The sequence below is a fragment of the Crotalus tigris genome, unplaced genomic scaffold (genome assembly GCF_016545835.1).
Source record: "Crotalus tigris isolate CLP2741 ecotype Arizona unplaced genomic scaffold, ASM1654583v1 scf7180000023738.1706062, whole genome shotgun sequence".
Taxonomy (NCBI): domain Eukaryota; kingdom Metazoa; phylum Chordata; class Lepidosauria; order Squamata; family Viperidae; genus Crotalus; species Crotalus tigris.
This window is the reverse complement of record NW_024100150.1, coordinates 1,435,032-1,456,856: the sequence shown is the minus strand read 5'-3', so window position 1 is coordinate 1,456,856 and position 21,825 is coordinate 1,435,032. Positions and strand designations below refer to the sequence as shown.

The 21,825-nt window shown below is 44.8% G+C and overlaps 2 protein-coding genes across 2 annotated transcripts in view; one reads left to right on the top strand and one right to left on the bottom strand.

Moving 5' to 3' along the window:
- P2RX5 (purinergic receptor P2X 5) overlaps positions 1-4,619 on the bottom strand; it is a 39,975-nt gene extending 35,356 nt beyond the window's left edge. Inside the window, exon 1 of the mRNA XM_039321422.1 lies at positions 4,376-4,619. Within this exon, the coding sequence (XP_039177356.1) occupies positions 4,376-4,512 (137 nt within the window). The 5' untranslated portion in view covers positions 4,513-4,619. The remainder of the gene's footprint in view (positions 1-4,375) is intronic.
- A 2,935-nt stretch (positions 4,620-7,554) lies between these two features.
- HASPIN (histone H3 associated protein kinase) lies at positions 7,555-10,956 on the top strand. The gene has a single exon (XM_039321376.1). It carries the CDS (start codon positions 7,734-7,736, stop codon positions 10,575-10,577), a length of 2,844 nt encoding a protein of 947 aa, XP_039177310.1. The 5' UTR covers positions 7,555-7,733; the 3' UTR covers positions 10,578-10,956.
- Positions 10,957-21,825: the final 10,869 nt, after the last annotated feature.

Here is a 21,825-nt window from a genome sequence, read left to right as displayed (position 1 = left end):
TTTTATCATTTTCTATGACTTTCTCTATTTTATGATCCCACCAGTTTTTGCTTACAGGCAAATGATATTTTTTGCAGATCTTCCAATGCACCATTGTTGCTACTTTGTCATGCCGCTGCTTGTAGTCAGTCTGTGCAATCTTCTTGCAACAGCTTACCAGGTGGTCCACTGTTTCTTCAGCTTCTTTGCATAGGCGGCACTTACTGTCTGTTGCTGTCTTCTCAATTTTGACTTTATATGCATTTGTCCTTAAGGCTTGGTCTTATTATTCCAAGGTCCCTTCCAACTTTTTATTATTATTATTATCGATCATCGCACAGTCAGCCAGATGTTCAGACTGGATTTGGCATTTTGTCTACCTATCGAGTCCTTACCCAGGACCTGGGATAGGCAGATGTGGATGTTTGATGGTATTACAGATATCGTCGCAGGATGGAAGCAGTTCCTATAAGGCCGCCTTTTGCAATTGACTAATAGCGAATTTGTCAATGCCAATGGTGTTCAAGTGGTGCTCCAGTTGTTTTGGGATTGCACCCAAGGAGCCTATGACTATTGGTACTACCCTTGCTTGCTTTTGCCACAGTCTTTCTATTTCTATTTGTAGGTCTTTGTATTTTGTTATCTTCTCCAGTTCTTTCTCTTCTATTCTGCTGTCTCCAGGCACTGCCACGTCCACTATCCAGACTTTTTTGTCTTTCTTATCGACAATTGTTAAGTCTGGGGTGTTATGTTGCAGGTGCTTGTCTGTTTGAATTCTGAAGTCCCAGAGCAGTTTAATTTTATCATTTTCTATGACTTTCTCTATTTTATGATCCCACCAGTTTTTGCTTACAGGCAAATGATATTTTTTGCAGATCTTCCAATGCACCATTGTTGCTACTTTGTCATGCCGCTGCTTGTAATCAGTTTGTGCAATCTTCTTGCAACAGCTTACCAAGTGGTCCACTGTTTCTTCAGCTTCTTTGCATAGGCGGCACTTACTGTCTGTTGCTGTCTTCTCAATTTTGACTTTGTATGCATTTGTCCTTAAGGCTTGGTCTTGTGCAGCCAGAATTAGTCCCTCGGTCTCTTTCTTCAATTTTCCTGCTCTTAGCCATTGCCAGGTTTTATTGTTATCTGCTTTCCCAGCTATTTTTTTCATGTATTGGCCATGTAGTGCTTTGTCTTCCCATGCCTCTATTCTGTTCTTCATTTGGTCTTTCTTGTAGGCCAGTTTGGTCTCTCCAGTAGTTAGTAAGCCTTCCTGATATACTAATTTCAGTGCATCTTCATCATTGTTCTTCAGATATTCTTCCAAAGCCATTTTTTCTTCTTCAACCATCTGATGTACTTGTAGCATTCCACGCCCACCTATTTGCCTTGGTAGATAAAGTCTATCAATGTCACTGCGTGGATGAAGGGCATGATTCATTGTCATTATTTTTCTGGTCTGCCTATCCATTGCTTTTAGTTCTGCTTGAGTCCAGTCCACTATTCCAGCTGTGTACCTAATGACTGGGATTGCCCAGGTGTTGATTGCCTTTATGGTATTTCCTCCATTGAGTTTGGATTTTAAGATCTTCTTCACTCTCTTGATGTATTCACCTCTAATCTTTTTCTTGACTTCAGTGTGCTTGATGTTGTCAGCTTGAAGGATACCCAAGTATTTGTAGTACTCTTCCTCATCCAGACTCTTAATGTTATTTTCGTGGGGCATCTTGATTCCTTCAGTTTTCATTATTTTTCCTTGTTTGATAGTAAGTGTGGCACATTTGTCCAAGCCAAACTCCATTACAATATCTTGGCTATATATACGGACAGTGTTGAGCAGCGATTCTATTTCAGATGATGTTTTTCCATACAGCTTCAGATCATCCATATAAAGGAGGTGGGATAGTCTGGCAGATGTTTTTGATGTTTGATAGCCATGTCCTGAGTTATTCAGTATTGTTGACAGAGGAAACAGTGCAATAACAAATAGTAATGGTGATAATGAATCTCCTTGAAATATTCCTCTCTTGATATTAACCTCTCCCAGCCTCTCACCATTGATCTGCAACTGTGTCTTCCATTGTGCCATCGATCTTTGCACAAATTTTCTGATGTTTCTACTGACTCCTGTTATTTCTAGGCACTTTATTATCCAATCATGTGGCAGAGAGTCAAATGCCTTTTTGTAGTCAATCCATGCCACATTCAGGTTGGTCTTCCTTCTCTTGCAGTTTTCCAAGATCATTTTGTCTATTAGGAGTTGATCTTTTGTTCCTCTGCTATTGGGGCGGTTTCCTTTCTGCTCAGGTGGAAAGAGATTGTTTTCAACTAGATGCTGTTGCACTGCATCAGCTACTACACCAGTTAGTAATTTGAAAGTTGTTGGTAAGCAGGTAATTGGCCTGTAGTTACCTGGTGTTGCCCCTTTTGCTGGATTTTTCATTATTAGGTAGGTTTTCCCAGTTGTTAGCCACTTTTCAATTTCTCCTCCTTGTAGTATATTGTTGAACTGCTTGGCAATGAGTGGGTGTATAACAGTTAGATGTTTCAACCAAAACCCATGCAGTTCATCTTCACCTGGTGCTGACCAATTTTTGATTTTCTTTGCTCTTTTTTCTACCATTTTTGTTGTTATTACTAGTTCTTTCATTTCATTATTATTATTATTATTATTATTATTATTATTATTATCATCATCATCATCATCATCAAACTCAAGTTACTTCTCCACCCATCTACTGTCTCTATCCTCAGGAAACAGCTTACAGGGAGTCCTCGACTTACAACAGTTCATTTAGTGACCGTTCCAAGTTACAACGGCACTGAAAAAGGTTACTTATGACTGTTTTTCACACGACCATTGCAGCCTCCCCGTGATCCCAGGATCAAAATCCAGAGGCTTGGCCACTGACCTCTATTTATGATGGTCACAGTGTCCTGGGGGGGGTCACGTGATCCCCTTTTGCGACCTTCTGGCAAGCAAAGTCCATGGGGGAAAGACAGACTCCCTTAACCATGGTGTTATGAACTCAACAACTGCCATGATTCACTTAACAACTGGGGCAGGAAAGGTGGCCAAACTCATTTAATACCTGTCTCGCTGAGCCACAGGAAGGAAGAAAAGGAAGAAAGGAAGGAAGGAAGGAGTAGAAACAGAGCGAGGAAGGGAGGGAGGGAAGGAGGGAGGGAGGGAGAAAAGTAGGAAAGAAGAAAGGAAAAGGGAGGGAGGGAGGAAAGAAAGAAAAGGAAGAACTGGAGAGGAAGGAAGGAGGATGGAAGGAAGGAAGAAGAGAGGGAAGGAGTGAAGAAAGGAAGGAAGCAGGGAGGGAGGGAAGGAGGGGGAAAGAAGGAAGGAGAAAAGGGAGGGAGGGAGGGAGAAAAGTAGGAAAGAAGAAAGGAAAGGGGAGGGAGGCAGGAAAGAAAGAAAAGGAAGAAATGGAGAGGAAGGAACGAAGGAAGGAAGGAAGGAAGGAAGAAGGGAGGGAAGGAGGGAAGAAAGGAAGGAAGCAGGGAGGGAGGGAAGGAAGAGAAGAAGAAAAGAAGGAAGGAAGGAAGGAGGGAAGGAAAGAGGAAGGAAGGAAGCAGGGAGGAAGGGAAGGAAGGGAAGAACGAAAGGAAGGAAGAAAGGAGTGAAGGAAAGAGGAAGGAAGGAAGGAAGGAAGGAAGGAAGGAAGGAAAAAATGATCTATCCATCCATCTATCTATCCATCCTCTCTCATCTTCTATCTTATCTCCAGAATCACAGATCCAAGGAAACAGATTAAGAAAGACAAAATAAAATAAAATCATTATAAAAGGAAGTAAGTTTTCAAGTGTTAAAAAAAAGACACAGTGATCATGGTAGAAGGGCTTCTGTATCAGATTCTCATCGGTTTAGAAAACTCTAGCCTATCTCTGTAGAGAAAGAAAGAAAGAAAAGGAAGGAAGGAGGGAGGGAGGGAGGAAAGAAAGAAAGGAAGGAAAGAAAGGAAGAAAGGAAAGGAAAGAAAAGGAAGGAAAGGAAGGAAGGAAAGGAAAGGAAAGGAAAACAGACTCCATGGAATTCACAGGGCCACACAAAATGCAGATCTGCAGATCTTCTCCTGAATGGAACAGGAAAAACCTGCCTCCAGCAATTCCAAGTCAGCAGCTGCTCCGTAGGACAGCTGAATTGCATTCGCCAGCTTCCCAAACAGGGTTTTGCACCCAGACCAATCCAGCCAGCCAGCCAGGGATGGATGGATGGAGACCTGGACAAAAATCTCCCTTTTTTCAGATGGAAGAAAGACACCCCCTCTCCTCTCTATTTTCACCACCTTCCCTTCTTGCCTTCCCACACGGCAGCTCTCGGCTTGAGCCCCAGGCTGCAAATCTGACAGAAGGAGCCGCGTTATTTTGATAAAATAACAAGAGACGACATCCTCACCCCACGATGTAGATCAGGATGGAGAGCTGGACCACCCGGTAGAGAATGCCCACTTTCTTGTTCTTTGCAATGACATACTTTTCGGTTTTGTAATCGAAAAGCGAGAAGCACAAGGCTTTCCAGGAGAGCTGATCCATTTCTGGCAGATGCCTGGAGCGAGCCAGCGAGTGCGCTGGATGCTGGAAGAGATGCTGCAATGGAGAAAGTTCAAAGGAAACAACCCGCCAGGCGAGCACAGCAGGAATGCCAGCCTGTTCTAAAGCATTCTCCCTGCAGATCTGGCACTAAAGGCTTGCTTTTCAAATTCAAAATAGAGCTGGAAGGGGCCCTGGAGGTCTTCTAGTCCACCCCCTCCTCAAGCAGGAAGCCCTATCCCATTTCAGACAAATGGCTGTCCAGTCTCTTCTTGTGTTGAAGCATCCACAGCTTCGGATGGCAAGCTGTTCCACTAGTTAATTGTCCTCACTGTCAGGAAGTTTCTCCTTAGTTCCAGGTTGCTTCTCTCCTTGATCAGTTTCCAACCATTGTTTCTCGTCCTGCCTTCAGGTGGCTTTGGAGAATAGCTTGATTCCCTCTTCTTTGGGGCAGCCCCTGAGATACTGGAACACTGCTATCATGTCCCCCCTCGTCCTTCTCTTCATTAGACTAGACATACCCAATTCCAGCAACCGTTCCTTATATGTTTTAGCCCCCAGTCCCCTGATCATCTTCGTTTCTCTTCTCTGCACTCTTTCTAGAGTCTCAACATCTTTTTTACATTGTGGTGACCAAAACTGGATGCTGTATTCCAAGTGTGGCCTTACCAAGGCCTTGTAAAGTGATATTAATGCTTCACATGATCTTGATTCTGTTCCTCTGTTAATGCAGCCCAGCATGTGTTGGCTTTTTTGGCAGCTGCAGCACACGGCTGGCTCCTATTTAATGGATTGTCCACTAGGATGCCTATACAGAATACAGAATAATAGAGTTGGAAGGGACCATGGAGGTCATCTAGTCTAACCGCCTGCTCAGGCAGGAAGTCCTATACCATTTCAGACAAATGGGTTGTCCAGTCTCTTCTTAAATACTTCCAGTGTTGGAGCATTCACCACTTCTAGAGGCAAGGAGTTCCAATGGTTAATTGTTCTAACTGTCAGGAAGTTTCTCCTTAGTTCTCGGTTGCTTCTCTCCTTGATTAGTTTCCATCTGTTGCTTCTTGTCCTGCCTTCAGGTATTTTGGAGAATAGCTTGACTCCCTCTTCTTTGGGGCAGTCCCTCAAATACAGTACTGGAATACTGTAACATGTCACCCCTAGTCTTCCTTTTCAAGCAAATGAGGCAGGGCTGCAGCTGAGGGAAAGTCGGGTGGGGTGAAGATATGTGGGGGAAAACCCCTCTTTCTTCCATTGGCTGGACTTTGAAAATTGGATTTTGATGTTTCTGTGTGTCACGAGTGTGTGTGCGTGTGGGGGGGTACATGCATAATGGTAGTTTTTTGAGAGCTGAAGGGAGCGAAATTTCATTTTAATTTATGCTGATTGGTATACATTTAAAGGGACAAAGTTCTCTATTCCATTCTATTCTGAATTCTATTTTATTCTATTCCAAATTCTATTCTATTCTATTCCAAATTGTATTGTATTGTATTCCGAATTCTATTCTATTGTTCTATTCTATTCCTATTCTATTATGAATTCTATTCTATTATGAATTCTATTCTATTATGAATTCTATTCTATTTTATTCCAAATTCTATTCTATTCTATTCTTATTCTATTCTGATTTCTATTCTATTCTGAATTCTATTCTATTCTCAATTCTATTCTATTTTATTCCAAATTTTATTCTATTCTATTCTGAATTCTATGCTATTTTATTCCTATTCTATTCCGAATTCTATTCTATTCTATTCCGAATTCTATTCTATTCCGAGTTCTATTCCGAATTCTATTCTATTCCGAATTTTAGTCTATTCTATTCCTATTCTATTCTATTCCTATTCTATTCTGAATTCTATGCTATTCTATTGCTATTCTATTCCGAATTCTATTCTATTCTATTCCGAATTCTATTCTATTCCATTCCATTCCTTCAGTTCTGTTCCATCCCTATTCCTATTCCATTCCATTATATTCTGTTCTTTCAGTTTCTTTCCAATTCCTGTTCCTATTCCATTCCCTATGCTATTCTTTTTTATCCGGCTGGGATGCTGGCATGCGCTGCTGAAGAAAGCTGCTTCCAAAAAGGAAAGAAATATATACAATCTAAGTGGTCCTCGGCAGCAGTGAGGCTTGGAGCAAATCTTCAGCAGGTCTTAATAAGAGAAGAGTCTCTGGAGACCAAGCTGGCATGTAGACCAGGCAAGTCCTGTTTAAATGCCGGTGGTCCTCGACTTACGACCACAATTGAGCCAAACATTTCTGTTGCTCCATAAGACAGTTGCTAACCGAATTTTGCCCCATTTGACGACAATTTCATGCCACAGTTGTTAAGTGAATCGCTGCAGTTATGCTATGGTTAAGTGAATCTGGCTGCAACGGCCGTTAAGTGTGAAAAACAGTTGTAAATGTTTTCAATGCCATTGCCACTTCGAACGGTCACTAAAGGAACGACTGTAAGTCGAGGACTACCTGCAAACCGGACTTTGCAAGTTACGATTCCACAGGGCTCGGTCCAGTTATAAGTCCTCGACTTATGACAAGAATTGGAACCACAGTTTCTGTTGCTGTGCAAGGCGGTGGATAAGTGAGTCCCCCCTGGTTTGACGACCAGTCTTGCCAGGGTTGTTAATAAGTGAATCATCTGGTTGTTAAGTGAAGCCAGGCGTGCTCTCTGCACATGCTCAACGCCCTGCTGGATTTGACCGGCCTAACCTTGGTGTTTTGAAGGCTGTCCCCCCCCCCCCGCCGTGAAGCAAAAGCACCCCCTTTGACCACTCAAATGGAGGACAGTTTTTCTCTCTCCCCCCCCCCTTCTCAAACCCAAACCGGACGTCACGACGCCGAGCCGCGCTTCCCCTCTTTCCTCTATGAACTTCTCCGACAGATCCTCCACCCGCCGATCTCGCGAGAACTGAGCGGCCGCCCTTCGCGCCGCCTCGAAATCCCGCGAGACCTCGAGGCCGCGCGCGCGGGGAGGGGGGAGGAGAGAGAGAGAGACAGTGGGAGAAACTGCCGGCCTCTCGCGAGACCCGCCTCTCCTCTCGCGAGAGGTGGATTTGAAATGGCGGCGGGCGCGGCCTTCCGAGGCCCCGCTCGGCCTGGCTGAGGGCCGGGAGGCCTTAACGGAGAGGAGGACGGGGGGGTCGGGTCCGGATTCGGGTCCGCCTCCGTCCGGCCCCCCTTTCGCGTGTCTCCGCAGGCCGGGAGGCTCCGCTCGCATGGAGCAGCTGCGGCCGCGGCTGCTGAGGACCTACGCGGGGCTGAGGGGGCGAGCGAGCCGCGGCGGAGGAAGAGGAGGAGCGGGAGGCAAGGCCGGGCTGAGGCTCCTGCCGCGGGCGGCGCCCTGGATCTCGCCCCCGGCCGACCCCAAGCGCCTCTTCAGCACCAGCTCCTCCGGGGGGGGCTCCTGCTCCTCGCCCTCCTTGGCCCCCTCCCTCGACGACGACGACGACCCGGATTTCCGCCCGCCCGCCAAGGCCCCCAAGGCCCGGAAGCCTCCCGCCAAAAAGGGGGGGAAGAAGAAGAAGAAGCAGAGGAAGAAGAGCCAGGGGCCCCCCAAGGAGAACCGGCCTCCCCCCAAAGGGAGCCAGGGCGGCGGCCCCTTCGTGCCCCCCACCCCCCTCCGCAGGAACGTCACCTGTCGCCGGCGCGAGAAGGGCCCCCCACCTGGCCCCAGGGGCCCCACGGGCCTGCGGGAGGCTCCTCTGCTCTGTAGCACGCCTGAATTGCCCCTCCTCACCCCAGCGAGGGTCAGGAGGCCTTGGACCCTCCAGGAGGAGGAAGAGGACGAGAAGAAGCCCCACAGCCCCGTCTCCCACTCTCCGGATTGTTGCCGCCGCTACAGCCCCCCGTGGGAGGTGTTCCGAGAAGGCAGCCGGCAGTCCCACCATGGGGTCCTCGTGGGGCTGAGCCTGCTGAAGTTGGAGACGGAGGCGCTGGAGATGGGGGACTCTTTGGACGTCTTCAGCCTGGAGGAGGAGGAAGCCGGGCGACGTCCCCGGGAGTTGCCGCAGGACGGTTCCTCGGCGGGCCCTGCGCGTCAGGAATGCTTCGGGGGGACGACCGGCTGTGCCTTCCAAAGCACGTTGCAGGGTTGCCAGCCTCCGAGGGAGACGGAAGCCTCTCCGGTCCAACGAGAGCAAGGGTCCGATCAGGACGGTGCTCCGGCGTCGTCGCTCTTGACCGAAGCCAGCCCCGTGGCCCATACTTCCGTTCGCGGCGTTTTCCAAGTTCAAGCCCGAATCCAGGATGGTAAAATTGCTCTCTCCCCGCGAAAAGGGACCGTTTTTCTTGTGCGGGAGCCAGAGCTGAGCTTGGCTCAGGTCGTTGGTGCTCCCGAGGAGAGGGCCGACGAGCTTGGTAGGCCTTCGGAAGGAGTGAGCATCTGCAGTGTTGTTTCAGACAGCCCCCAGTTCCAGCCAGTGGTGGTTCTGGATGACCAGGTGGTTTTGAGCTGGTTGGCTAATCGGTCCGCCGGAAAGCAAAAGGCTTCCCGTTCCTGGAAGGGAAAGAAGCTTTTCCAGACTCCCCATGTCCTGACTAAAACCTCTACTTCCAGGAATAACCACCGAGTGGCCCCCAGTTGTAATCCTGGAGGTACTGGCCGAAAAGCATGCATTAGCGGCTTCAGTGCTAAACGTTGGGGGTGCCAGAAAGTGGATCGAACGGCACCCCAGAAGAACACGGGCTGGAAGCAGCAGCAGGTGGATTCTTTCCTCCTGCAGGAGCGGCTGAAGTGGAATGAGGTCGAAGACCATCTTTCCGTCTCTTTCCTACCTTTGGACTCCTCCCTCAAGAATTCCAGCTTGTGGCGGAGAATCCGGGCCTCTTTTTCCCTCCACAAGAAGAAAAAAATCCTCTCGGAAGCCGAAAGCTTGAACGGCAGCGCCGCCAGCATTTACTCGATCCAATCTCCTCTCCCCAAGGCTTGCGATACCCCTTTCACTCAAAAGCTGGGCTACTCCATCTGTCCATCTTCCTCCATGGTGTTGCTGTCGTCCATGACGTCCCTCTCCATGTCAGAGATGACCTTGACGGACGCTGAAAAGGTCTACCGAGAGTGCCAGCAGAAGGGGCCCGTCTCCTTTGAGGAGTGGGTTTCCCAAGAGAAGATGCCCAAGTGTGAAAAAATCGGGGAGGGAGTGTTTGGGGAGGTTTTCAAGACCGAGACTGAAAGAGGGACCGTGGCTTTGAAAATAATCCCAATCGAAGGGAGCGAGCGAGTCAACGGCGAACCGCAGAAGACCTTCACCGAAATCTTGCCGGAGATCATTATTTCCAAAGAACTGAGTCTCCTCGCCGATGAGGTGACTAACCGAACGTCGGGCTTTATCCGGTTGTATTCCATTCATTGCGTCCGAGGCACTTACCCCGAGCATTTCTTGAACGCCTGGGACGAATACCACCGGCTGAGGCAGTCCGAAAACAACCGGCCAGATTTCTTCAGCGAAGAGCAGCTGTTCATGGTCCTGGAATTTGAGTTTGGAGGCACGGATCTGGAGAACATGAGGAGTCGGCAGCTGAGTTCGGTGGCTTCGGCAAAGAGCATCCTACACCAGGTCACGGCTTCGCTGGCCGTGGCGGAGGAAGCCCTCCGCTTTGAACACCGAGACTTACACTGGGGCAATGTGCTGGTGAGGAAAACCAGCTTGAAAGAGGTGGCCGTTACCTTGAACGGGGAAGTCCACGTCCTTCCCACTCAAGGCATTCTGGTGAACATCATAGACTATACCTTTTCCAGGCTGGAGAGGGACGGTCTAACAGTGTTTTGCGACCTTTCCACCGACGACGAAGTATTCCAAGGGGGAGGGGATTACCAGTTTGACATTTATAGGCAGATGAGAGAAGAGAATGCAAACAACTGGGCCGATTATTTCCCCCACAGCAATATTCTGTGGCTTCACTACTTGGCAAACAAGCTTTTAAGCGAGGTGTCTTACAAGCACAAGCCGACCACTTCCTCCCTGAAGCAATTGGAGAAACAACTTCGCTTGTTCTCCGCCAATGTTCTGAATTTCAAGTCTGCCACCGAGCTTCTTAAGCTGGGGACTTTCTTCCGGTGAATAAACTTGAACTCGGACCGAGGGAGAGTTTTTTTTTTTTAGACCTTCTCGGACGCTTTAGAAAAAAAAAAAACACACAACGGTACCCCAAGTTTTCAAACCACAGTTTAGGATATTGACTTGCTCGGCTGTGTTGCTTTGCGTTCCGTTTAAATAGAGGGAAACACCCACCCCCTCCCCAACCATCATTTCTTACTCCCAAAATTTTAATTCATCTTAATTTTTTTTTAATATTTTTTTTTCCTAATTATCGTGGCTTACTTTAAAACGAAGCACAATCTTTTGTAACGAAACTTCAGAAAATTATGCCAGCTTTACTGTTGCAGTATTAAATCTGACGAACGCTTTTTATATTAATAAACATTTCTATGTTGCCCAACCTGCATCTTTTTTAATTGACTGCAAAATAGGATAATTTTAACTGGTTGCAGCATCAGGTGGATCTCCGGAACAAATGCTACGCTTAGTTGGATCTGGTTAGTAGTTAAGTGGGAGACCAATCTATCTTAAGTTTAAAGGCTGTACTCCCAGGGCTATAGAGCTAGTCCTTGAATTGCAACTATTTGTTGAGTTACTGTTTGGAAATTACGACGACGCTGAAAAAGGGACATGGCCGTGGGGATGCTGCAACGGTTGCGTGACCATTTTTCACGCAACCGTTGCAGCATCCCCATGGCCGCGTGATCAAAATTAAGAGGCTTGGCAACTGACATGTACTTAGGACAGTTGCGGTGTCCCGGGGTCACGTGATCCCCTTTGGCGACCTGACCATGTGGAAGCCAGGTTCATTTAACAATGTTATTAACTTGACAGTGGCAGGGATTCACTTAGTAACTATAATAATAATAATAGTAGTAAAGTTGGAAGGGACCTTGGAGGTCATCTAGTCCAACCCCCTGCTCGGGCAGGAAACCCTACACTATTTTGGACAAATGGCTGTCCAGTCTCTTCTTAAAAACTTCCAGTGTTGGAGCATTCACCACTTCTGGAGGCAGGTTGTTAATAATAATAATAAAGTCGGAAGGGACCTTGGAGGTCATCTAGTCCAACCCCCTGCTCGGGCAGGAAACCCTACACCATTTCAGACAAATGGCTGTCCAGTCTCTTCTTAAAAACTTCCAGTGTTGGAGCAGTCACCACTTCTGGAGGCAGGTTGTTAATAATAATAATAAAGTCGGAAGGGACCTTGGAGGTCATCTAGTCCAACCCCCTGCTCGGGCAGGAAACCCTACACCATTTCAGACAAATGGCTGTCCAGTCTCTTCTTAAAAACTTCCAGTGTTGGAGCAGTCACCACTTCTGGAGGCAGGTTGTTAATAATAATAATAAAGTCGGAAGGGACCTTGGAGGTCATCTAGTCCAACCCCCTGCTCGGGCAGGAAACCCTACACCATTTCGGACAAATGGCTGTCCAGTCTCTTCTTAAAAACTTCCAGTGTTGGAGCATTTACTGCTTCTGGAGGCAAGCTGTTCCACTGATTAATTAATTAACTAATTAACTATGATAAGAAAGATCCTAAAATGGTGCAAAACACTGTCTCATTTAGCAACAGAAATTTTGGGCTTAATGGTGGTCGTACGTTGAGGACTACCCTGTAAACTAGACTGGGATGTTGAAAAAAAGGCAGTGGCAAACCACTTCTTTTAAGAAAACGACTTGGATGCATTGATAAAGTCGCCAAGAGTTCAGCTCAGCTACAAAAAAGTTATTTTTGTTGTCATGGGATTCTGGTTGAAACTAAAATTTTAATAATAATAGACATGTACGCTGCCCCACTTTCAATAACCAGGTAGATACTATATATTTTTTTCTTTCCTTTTTTTAAGAAAAATGTATTGGTTTTCTCGTTTTACATTTAAATATTGGAAAAGCAACGTGGCGGCTGAGTTGTTCAGTAATTCAATAACATACAAATATCTTTCGTACAGATCTCAAACTATTACCTTAAATATTTCCTCTCTTTTCCCCATGGTATTTACTGTCTCAGATTTAAATTAATCCAATTCTGATTATATCGATTAAATAAAATAGCTTACGTTTATCAATAATTTTTAGTTTATACATATCCTAGTTGTTTTAACATTCCATCTTTTTAGGAAAAGCTCAGCTACAAAAAAGTTATTTTTTTGTTGTCATCCTGGGGTTCTGGTTGAAACTAAAATTTTAATAATAATAGCATGTATGTACGCTGCCCCACTTCCAACAGCCTGGGGGATACTATATTCTTATCTACACGTGCCACAAATAGTCCTTATAACCACAAAGGGGTCCAAAATTTCAGTGCTAAGCAAGATAATTTTGAGTTTTGCCCCTTTTTACAATCTCCCCCCCCCAGTTGGTAAACAAATTGTCGCAGTTGTTAAGTGAATCTGGCTTTCCCTGTTGACTTTGCTTGTCAGAAGCTGGTTGGGAAAGTTACATATGGTGATTAGGGACAATGCAACAGTCATAAGTACATGCCAGTTGCCAAGTGCTCCTGATTTTGATCCTGTGACTGGTGATGCCCCATAAATGCGAAAAACAGGCATAAGTCCTTTTTTTCAGTGCTGCTGTAACTGAATGGTCTCTGGTTGTACGTCAAGGACTACCTATATATTTTTCTAACTTGGCTCAGAATTATTGGGATCTTCCCTTCCAGCCTCCTGTAGATTTTATCTAGGGAAGGCAGAGATCCCACCAAATAAAAGCATACACCTATTTGATCCGACCTTGCTAAAGTTTCATTGCTGGCTTGATCACTCGCTCTTAGAACAGATATTTAAAAGTTAAATCTGTGTCTTCTTGCCTTGGGATAAGCCATTCTTAGACCCAACCCCATGAAGAGCAAGGCTGATAGAAGAGAATATGTGTAGCTCAGCGGTGAACTGTGGGGGGTCCTTGGTGCTCTCTGAGCTGGGTGGTTTTCCTGCAGATGTTTCATGACCCAACTAGGTAACATCATCAGGGCTAGAAAGGAGGAGGGGGACTGGGGGGGTTCCTTGGTGCTCTCTGAGCTGGGTGGTTTTCTTGCAGACATTTCATGACCCATCTAGGTAACATCAGTGATAGAAGGGAGGGAGTTTGTGAGAGAAAGAAGAAGACTATGGGGTCCTTCATGCTCTCTAAGCCTGGTGGTTTCCTTGCAGGCATTTCATGACCCAGCTAGGTGACATCATCAGTGCTAAAGAGAGTTGTGGAGTGGAGGGGAAAGAAGCAGGAGGATAAAGAGCAGAAAGAGGAGGAGGGGAGGAGGACTGGGGAGGTCCTTGGTGCTCTCTGAGCTGGGTGGTTTTCCTGCAGAAGTTTCATGACCCAACTAGGTAACATCATCAGGGCTAGAAGGGAGGAGGACTGTGGGGGTCCTTGGTGCTTTCTGAACTTGGTGATTTTCCTGCAGACATTTCATGACCCAACTAGGGAACATCATCAGTGCTAGAAGGGAGTGGGGGGCTGAAGGGAGGAGGAGGACTATGGGGTCCCTGGTGTTCTCTGAGCTTGGTTGTGTTCTTGCAGACGTTTCATTGCCCAACTAGGTAACATCATCAGTGCTAGACGGGAGGAGGAGGAGGACTGTGGGGTCCTGGGTGCTCTCTAAGCTTGGTGGTTTCCTTGCAGGCGTCTCATGACCCAGCTAGGTAACATCATCAGTGCTAGGTGGGGTTTTTGGAGTGGAGGGGAAAGAGAGTCAGAAGGACAAAGAGCAGAAAGGAGCAGGAGAGGAAGAGGAGGACGGTGGGGTCCCTGGTGCTCTCTGAACTTGGTGGCTTTCTTACAGACGTTTCCTTATCTGTCTAAGCCCGTGGTTCTCCACCTGTGGGTCAGGACCCCATTTGGGGTCGAACGACCATTTCACGGGGGTCGCCAAACAACGCAGTCCGCCATTTTCCCCCCCCCTTTTCCTTAGCTGTGCTCCTCCCTTTTATTCTATTGGCTTTTGAGAGCCAATAGAATAGACTCTCTTGAATAGAGTCTAATTCTATTGGCTTTCCAAAGCCAATAGGAATTGTCCAGGCTGTCTCTGCCCTGCTGAGCCCGCCAAAAGTCCCATTCTGCAAACGGTGCTGCACCAGTTGAGTAGTCCTCGACTTATGACCGGTTGAGTAGTCCTTGACTTACGACCGGTTGGGGGTTGTGGCATTAAAAAGGTTGAGAACCACTGGTCTAAGCAACATCATCAGTGCTAACCAACTTGCCCTGTCAGTCTTGGTGGGGAATGGTCTTGGTGGGCCCTTGATTAGCCTAAGACAGAGAGATGGACGGACACGGGCTGTTAGTGTTCTTTGATGGTTTTCTTGCAGACATTTCCTTACCTGTCCAGCTAACATCATCCGTGCTAGAAGGAAGGTGGGGTTTTCTCCCTTTTTATACACAAAGGGCTTGCCCTGCCAGGGCTGATGGGAATGTTTTTTTCTTGGTCGTTAAACAGAGCAAGCCCTGCTCCCCTCTAGCATGTGAAGATGCTGGCCAGTCAGGTAATGAAACTGGCAGATGCAAACCAGGAAGCGCTAAGCAAACTTCTAACTTAACTGCAGGTTTTTTTTTTCTGTTGAAAGAATTTTTTTTTTTTTTTGCAATCGATAGTATGTTTCTACAATATAGAAACTATGAATGGATGATGTTACCTAGTTGGGTCACGAAACGTCTGCAGGAAAACCACCCAGCTCAGAGAGCACCAAGGACCCCCACAGTCCTCCTTCCTTCTAGCACTGATGGTGTCACTCAGCTGGGTCACAAAACGTCTGCAGGAAAACCATCCAGCTCAGAGAGCAGCAAAGACCCCCCACAGTCCTCCTCCTCCTCCTCTCTTCTAGCACTGATGATGTCACCTACTTGGGTTACAAAACGTCTGCAGGAAAACCACCCAGCTCAGAGAGCATCTAGGACGTCTTAATTTAAACCTTTATTCTCCTTTATTGAGGTTAACTGGGGTTTGTTGAACAGAGCCAGTTGCCTTAATTCAGACTTCATGTAGTAGCGTGTGAACTCAGCTGCTTTGTTTTTTTTATTTGTGGTTCTCAGAGGACCACAAACCCAGATGAATTCAGTTGAGCAAGAATAACAAAATTAACAAGAGTTGGAAGGGACCTTGGAGGTCATCAAGTCCAACCCCCAGCTCAGGCAGGAAACCCTATCTATACCATTTCAGACAAATGGGCTGCCCAATCTTCTTAAAAACCTCCAGTGTTTTTGCAAAGGGGAAGAATGTAGCCACAGGTCAGTGAATCCCCAGATTACAGTGGTTTAACCATAATTTCAATGGAAAACGGGTGGCTTTAACTGGTAATTTTCCCCTGTTGAGACCCTGAAAAATTCTGGATAAATTCAGAAGTGCCATTTAAGAGGCAGCTAAGAAGGGACTGTAAGACTTATCAGTTATCCATTTATACATAGCTGTATTTATTTTCCTAAAAAAAAAAAATGAAAATGGATTTCTTGCCATTCTTTATGTTTAGCAGGACAGGAGTCTTTTTTTTAAATATATATATGTTTTATTATTATTATTTACATAATCACCTTAATATTTGGTCAACATCGTGTTGCCTGGGTTTATATTTAAAAAACAATAACAACTAGTTTCTATAATTCTATAGTCCACCTAATAGCTTTGCTCGATGTTCTCTTCTTCCAAAAAATGTTCTCTTTTGCCAACCTTGAGTTAATACAATTATTATTATTTAGATAAATAATTAAATATTAGACATTTTTCTAATGTTTCTGCAAATAATAACCACATTGATATAAAGCTTCATCTTGATTACCTTATCGTAGATCCTGTTTAAAATTCTTTTTAAAAAAAATAATGTTTTATTTTCCTAATTTTACATTTAAGTATTTAAAAAGCAACATGGCGGCTGGGTTAACCGATAATTCGATAACATACAAATATCTTTAACAGAATCTCAAAGTACCACATTAAATATTTCCTCTCTTTTCCCCTTAGCATTTACTGTCTCATATTTAGACTAATACAATTCTTATTATATCAATTGAATAAAAGTAACATGCTTACAGTTATCAATAATTTTTAGCTTATACATATCCAAGTTATTTTAACATTCAGTCTTTGTAGACAATCACTGTCCTAATTAATTTTCCCAATTTTTAATTTCCCGTTAATATTTGAATTTAATATTTATTGGTTATAATTTCCAGGTTTTGAGTAACCAAAATTCCCATTATCAAATTCATCACAAAGTCTAATATTCAAAATACACATCTATTCAAACATAGTCTATTTCTCACCATCTCACATCATCTAATTAGCAATACAGTATAACATTCTTATTTTCTATTAATTTCCAAATCTCTTAACCTTAGTAATCAGAATTTCTCTTTTTTCAACATCAGATGCTTCCTCTCTTTTCTCTTAATGTCTACCTGTTTAAAATTATTATTTAAGTTTGTTTTCCCCACGATAGTTGAAACATTCTTACTGGTTAAAATTATCACTACACTTAAATGTTTAAGTCTTTTTCCTCATACAGGCCATCCCAACACTTTTACGTTTCCCATATCTTAAAAAAAAAGAAAAGAAAATAAATAAAAAGATAATATACTACTTAAAATACATATCCCTCTTAGACTAATGTATATTTATATCCAGAATTTCTCTCTCTCTCTCTCTTTTTTTTTTTTTTTTTTGCTTCTTGGGTGTTTTTTTCTTCCAGGAAATCAATTATCAAGAGCAAAAATCACTGTTCTTACCTAATTCCAAGCACGTTGTTTACAATCAGCTTAAAATAGGGCTTTTGGGCTCTGGCTGCTTGTAGCTTGGGCCACTGGACCAGGGGTAGGCAACCTTGGCTCTTTTATGATTCGTGGACTTCAACTCCCAGAATTCCTGAGCCAGCCATGCTGAGGGGAAAGGGAGAGGTTTCCATGTTGGCTCAGGAATTCTGGGAGTTGAAGTCCACGAGTCATGAAAGGGCCATAGTTCCCCCTTGTTGGCTCAGGAATTCTGGGAGTTGAAGTCCACGAGTCATGAAAGGGCCATAGTTCCCCCCTGCTGGCTCAGGAATTCTGGGAGTTGAAGTCCACGAGTCATAAAGGTGGCCATAGTTCCCCCCTGCTGGCTCAGGAATTCTGGGAGTTGAAGTCCACGAGTCATGAAGGGACCATAGTTCCTCCATGCTGGCTCAGGAATTCTGGGAGTTGAAGTCCACGAGTCGTGGAGGGGGCTCCGGGACGCTGCAACCATGATAACTATATGCCGGTTTCCAAGCGCCTGAATTTTGCTCCTGCAATCTAGAACTGAGGAGAAACTTCCTGACAGTGAGAACAATTAACTAATGGAACAACCTGCCTCCAGAAGTAATGGGTGCTCCAACACTGGAGGATTTTACAAGCAGATTAATCAGCCATTTGTCCGAAATAGTGTACGGTTTCCTGCCTGAGCAAGGGGTTGGACTAGATGACCTCCAAGGTCCCTTCCAACTTTTATTATTATTATTATTATTATTATTATTATTATCGATCATCGCACAGTCAGCCAGATGTTCAGACTGGATTTGGCATTTTGTCTACCTATCGAGTCCTTACCCAGGACCTGGGATAGGCAGATGTGGATGTTTGATGGTATTACAGGTATCGTCGCAGGATGGAAGCAGTTCCTAATAAGGCCGCCTTTTGCAATTGACTAATAGCGAATTTGTCAATGCCAATGGTGTTCAAGTGGTGCTCCAGTTGTTTTGGGATTGCACCCAAGGAGCCTATGACTATTGGTACTACCCTTGCTTGCTTTTGCCACAGTCTTTCTATTTCTATTTGTAGGTCTTTGTATTTTGTTATCTTCTCCAGTTCTTTCTCGTCTATTCTGCTGTCTCCAGGCACTGCCACGTCCACTATCCAGACTTTTTTGTCTTTCTTATCGACAATTGTTAAGTCTGGGGTGTTATGTTGCAGGTGCTTGTCTGTTTGAATTCTGAAGTCCCAGAGCAGTTTAATTTTATCATTTTCTATGACTTTCTCTATTTTATGATCCCACCAGTTTTTGCTTACAGGCAAATGATATTTTTTGCAGATCTTCCAATGCACCATTGTTGCTACTTTGTCATGCCGCTGCTTGTAATCAGTCTGTGCAATCTTCTTGCAACAGCTTACCAAGTGGTCCACTGTTTCTTCAGCTTCTTTGCATAGGCGGCACTTACTGTCTGTTGCTGTCTTCTCAATTTTGACTTTGTATGCATTTGTCCTTAAGGCTTGGTCTTGTGCAGCCAGAATTAGTCCCTCGGTCTCTTTCTTCAATTTTCCTGCTCTTAGCCATTGCCAGGTTTTATTATTATCTGCTTTCCCAGCTATTTTTTTCATGTATTGGCCATGTAGTGCTTTGTCTTCCCATGCCTCTATTCTGTTCTTCATTTGGTCTTTCTTGTAGGCCAGTTTGGTCTCTCCAGTAGTTAGTAAGCCTTCCTGATATACTAATTTCAGTGCATCTTCATCATTGTTCTTCAGATATTCTTCCAAAGCCATTTTTTCTTCTTCAACCATCTGATGTACTTGTAGCATTCCACGCCCACCTATTTGCCTTGGTAGATAAAGTCTATCAATGTCACTGCGTGGATGAAGGGCATGATTCATTGTCATTATTTTTCTGGTCTGCCTATCCATTGCTTTTAGTTCTGCTTGAGTCCAGTCCACTATTCCAGCTGTGCACCTAATGACTGGGATTGCCCAGGTGTTGATTGCCTTTATGGTATTTCCTCCATTGAGTTTGGATTTTAAGATCTTCTTCACTCTCTTGATGTATTCACCTCTAATCTTTTTCTTGACTTCAGTGTGCTTGATGTTGTCAGCTTGAAGGATACCCAAGTATTTGTAGTACTCTTCCTCATCCAGACTCTTAATGTTATTTTCGTGGGGCATCTTGATTCCTTCAGTTTTCATTATTTTTCCTTGTTTGATAGTAAGTGTGGCACATTTGTCCAAGCCAAACTCCATTACAATATCTTGGCTATATATACGGACAGTGTTGAGCAGCGATTCTATTTCAGATGATGTTTTTCCATACAGCTTCAGATCATCCATGTAAAGGAGGTGGGATAGTCTGGCAGATGTTTTTGATGTTTGATAGCCATGTCCTGAGTTATTCAGTATTGTTGACAGAGGAAACAGTGCAATAACAAATAGTAATGGTGATAATGAATCTCCTTGAAATATTCCTCTCTTGATATTAACCTCTCCCAGCCTCTCACCATTGATCTGCAACTGTGTCTTCCATTGTGCCATCGATCTTTGCACAAATTTTCTGATGTTTCTACTGACTCCTGTTATTTCTAGGCACTTTATTATCCAATCATGTGGCAGAGAGTCAAATGCCTTTTTGTAGTCAATCCATGCCACATTCAGGTTGGTCTTCCTTCTCTTGCAGTTTTCCAAGATCATTTTGTCTATTAGGAGTTGATCTTTTGTTCCTCTGCTATTGGGGCGGTTTCCTTTCTGCTCAGGTGGAAAGAGATTGTTTTCAACTAGATGCTGTTGCACTGCATCAGCTACTACACCAGTTAGTAATTTGAAAGTTGTTGGTAAGCAGGTAATTGGCCTGTAGTTACCTGGTGTTGCCCCTTTTGCTGGATTTTTCATTATTAGGTAGGTTTTCCCAGTTGTTAGCCACTTTTCAATTTCTCCTCCTTGTAGTATATTGTTGAACTGTTTGGCAATGAGTGGGTGTATAACAGTTAGATGTTATTATTATTATTATTATTATTATTATCGATCATCGCACAGTCAGCCAGATGTTCAGACTGGATTTGGCGTATCTACCTATCGAGTCCTTACCCAGGACCTGGGATAGGCAGATGTGGAAGTTTGATGGTATTACAGATATTGTCGCAGGATGGAAGCAGTTCCTAGTAAGGCCTCCTTTTGCAATATTATTATTATTATTATTATTATTATTATTATTATTATTATTATTATTATTACATTGAAGGGTCCAGTGGCTGGACAGGCAGCTGCCCAGCGCAACCGATACATTCCTTCCAAATCTTATTTTAAATTTAGAGTGCTGCTCTTCTCACAGCAGCGAGTCCGGGAGGCGTGCCGAGGTTCGAAACCAACACATAGTCTCTCAGATGGAATGTTGTTGTTTTTATTATTTGCCCCCAAAATTCAACTTTAACCCATCGCTACCTCAAACGAAGCAATCCACCAACAGAGCAAGTTCACGCCACAAATTCCGTCAACTTTATTGCGCGAAAAGCTTCATGCGCGTACTTATTTCTAAGCTCACCGGGTAAAATTGCAAAGCCTATCCTACAGTTCATCAGACTTGAGAAGTTGATGTTGGGTGAAGTTCAATTCCCAGAATTCTTCGGGCAGGCCAGACTGGGTGAGGAATTCTGGGAATTGAAATCCACCGATCTTCAAGCTGGCAAGGTTGAGAAACATTGTTATATACGGGCACTGCTCGAGTTAAGACCACAGTGGAGCCCAACATATCTGTTGCTAAGTGAAACATTTGTTAAGTGAGTTTTGCCCCATTTGTATGACCGTCGTTGCCACCGTTGTGACCTGAATCACTACACCGAAGTTAGTAACACGGATGTTGAGTAACTCTAGCTTCCCCGTTAATTTTGCTTTTCAGAAGGTTACAAACGGAGGAGGAGGAGGAGGAGGAGAAAAAGAAAAAGAGAAAAAGGAAGAAGAAAAAGAAGAAGGAGGAGGAGCAAGAGAAGGAATAGGAGGAGGAGCAGGAGGAGGAGGACTGTGGGGTCCTTGGTGCTCTCTGAGCTTGGCTGTTTTCTTGCAGACGTTTCATGACCCAACTAGGGAACAACATCAGTGCTAGGAGGGAGGGGGGGAGAAGGAAGAGAAGGAGGAGGACTGTGGGGTCCTGGGTGCTCTCTGAGCTTGGCTGTTTTCGTGCAGACGTTTCATGACCCAACTAGGGAACAACATCAGTGCTAGGGAGGAGGAGGAGAAGGAGGACTGTGGGGGTCCCTGGTGCTCTCTGAGCTGAGTGGTTTGCTTGCAGACGTTTCGTGACCCAACTAGGCAACATCACTAGTGCTAGAAGGGAGGAGGAGGAGCATGAAGAGGAGGAAGAAAAAGACTGTGAGGTCCTTGATGCTCTCTGAGCTGGGTGGTTTTCTTGCAAACATTTCATGACCTAACTAGGGAACATCATCTGTGCTAGAAGGGAGGAGGAGGAGGACTGTGTGGGTCTTTGCTGCTCTCTGAGCTGGGTGGTTTTCCTGCAGACGTTTCATGACCCAACTAGGTGACATCATCAGTGCTAGAAGGAAGGAGGAGGACTGTGGGGGTCCTTGG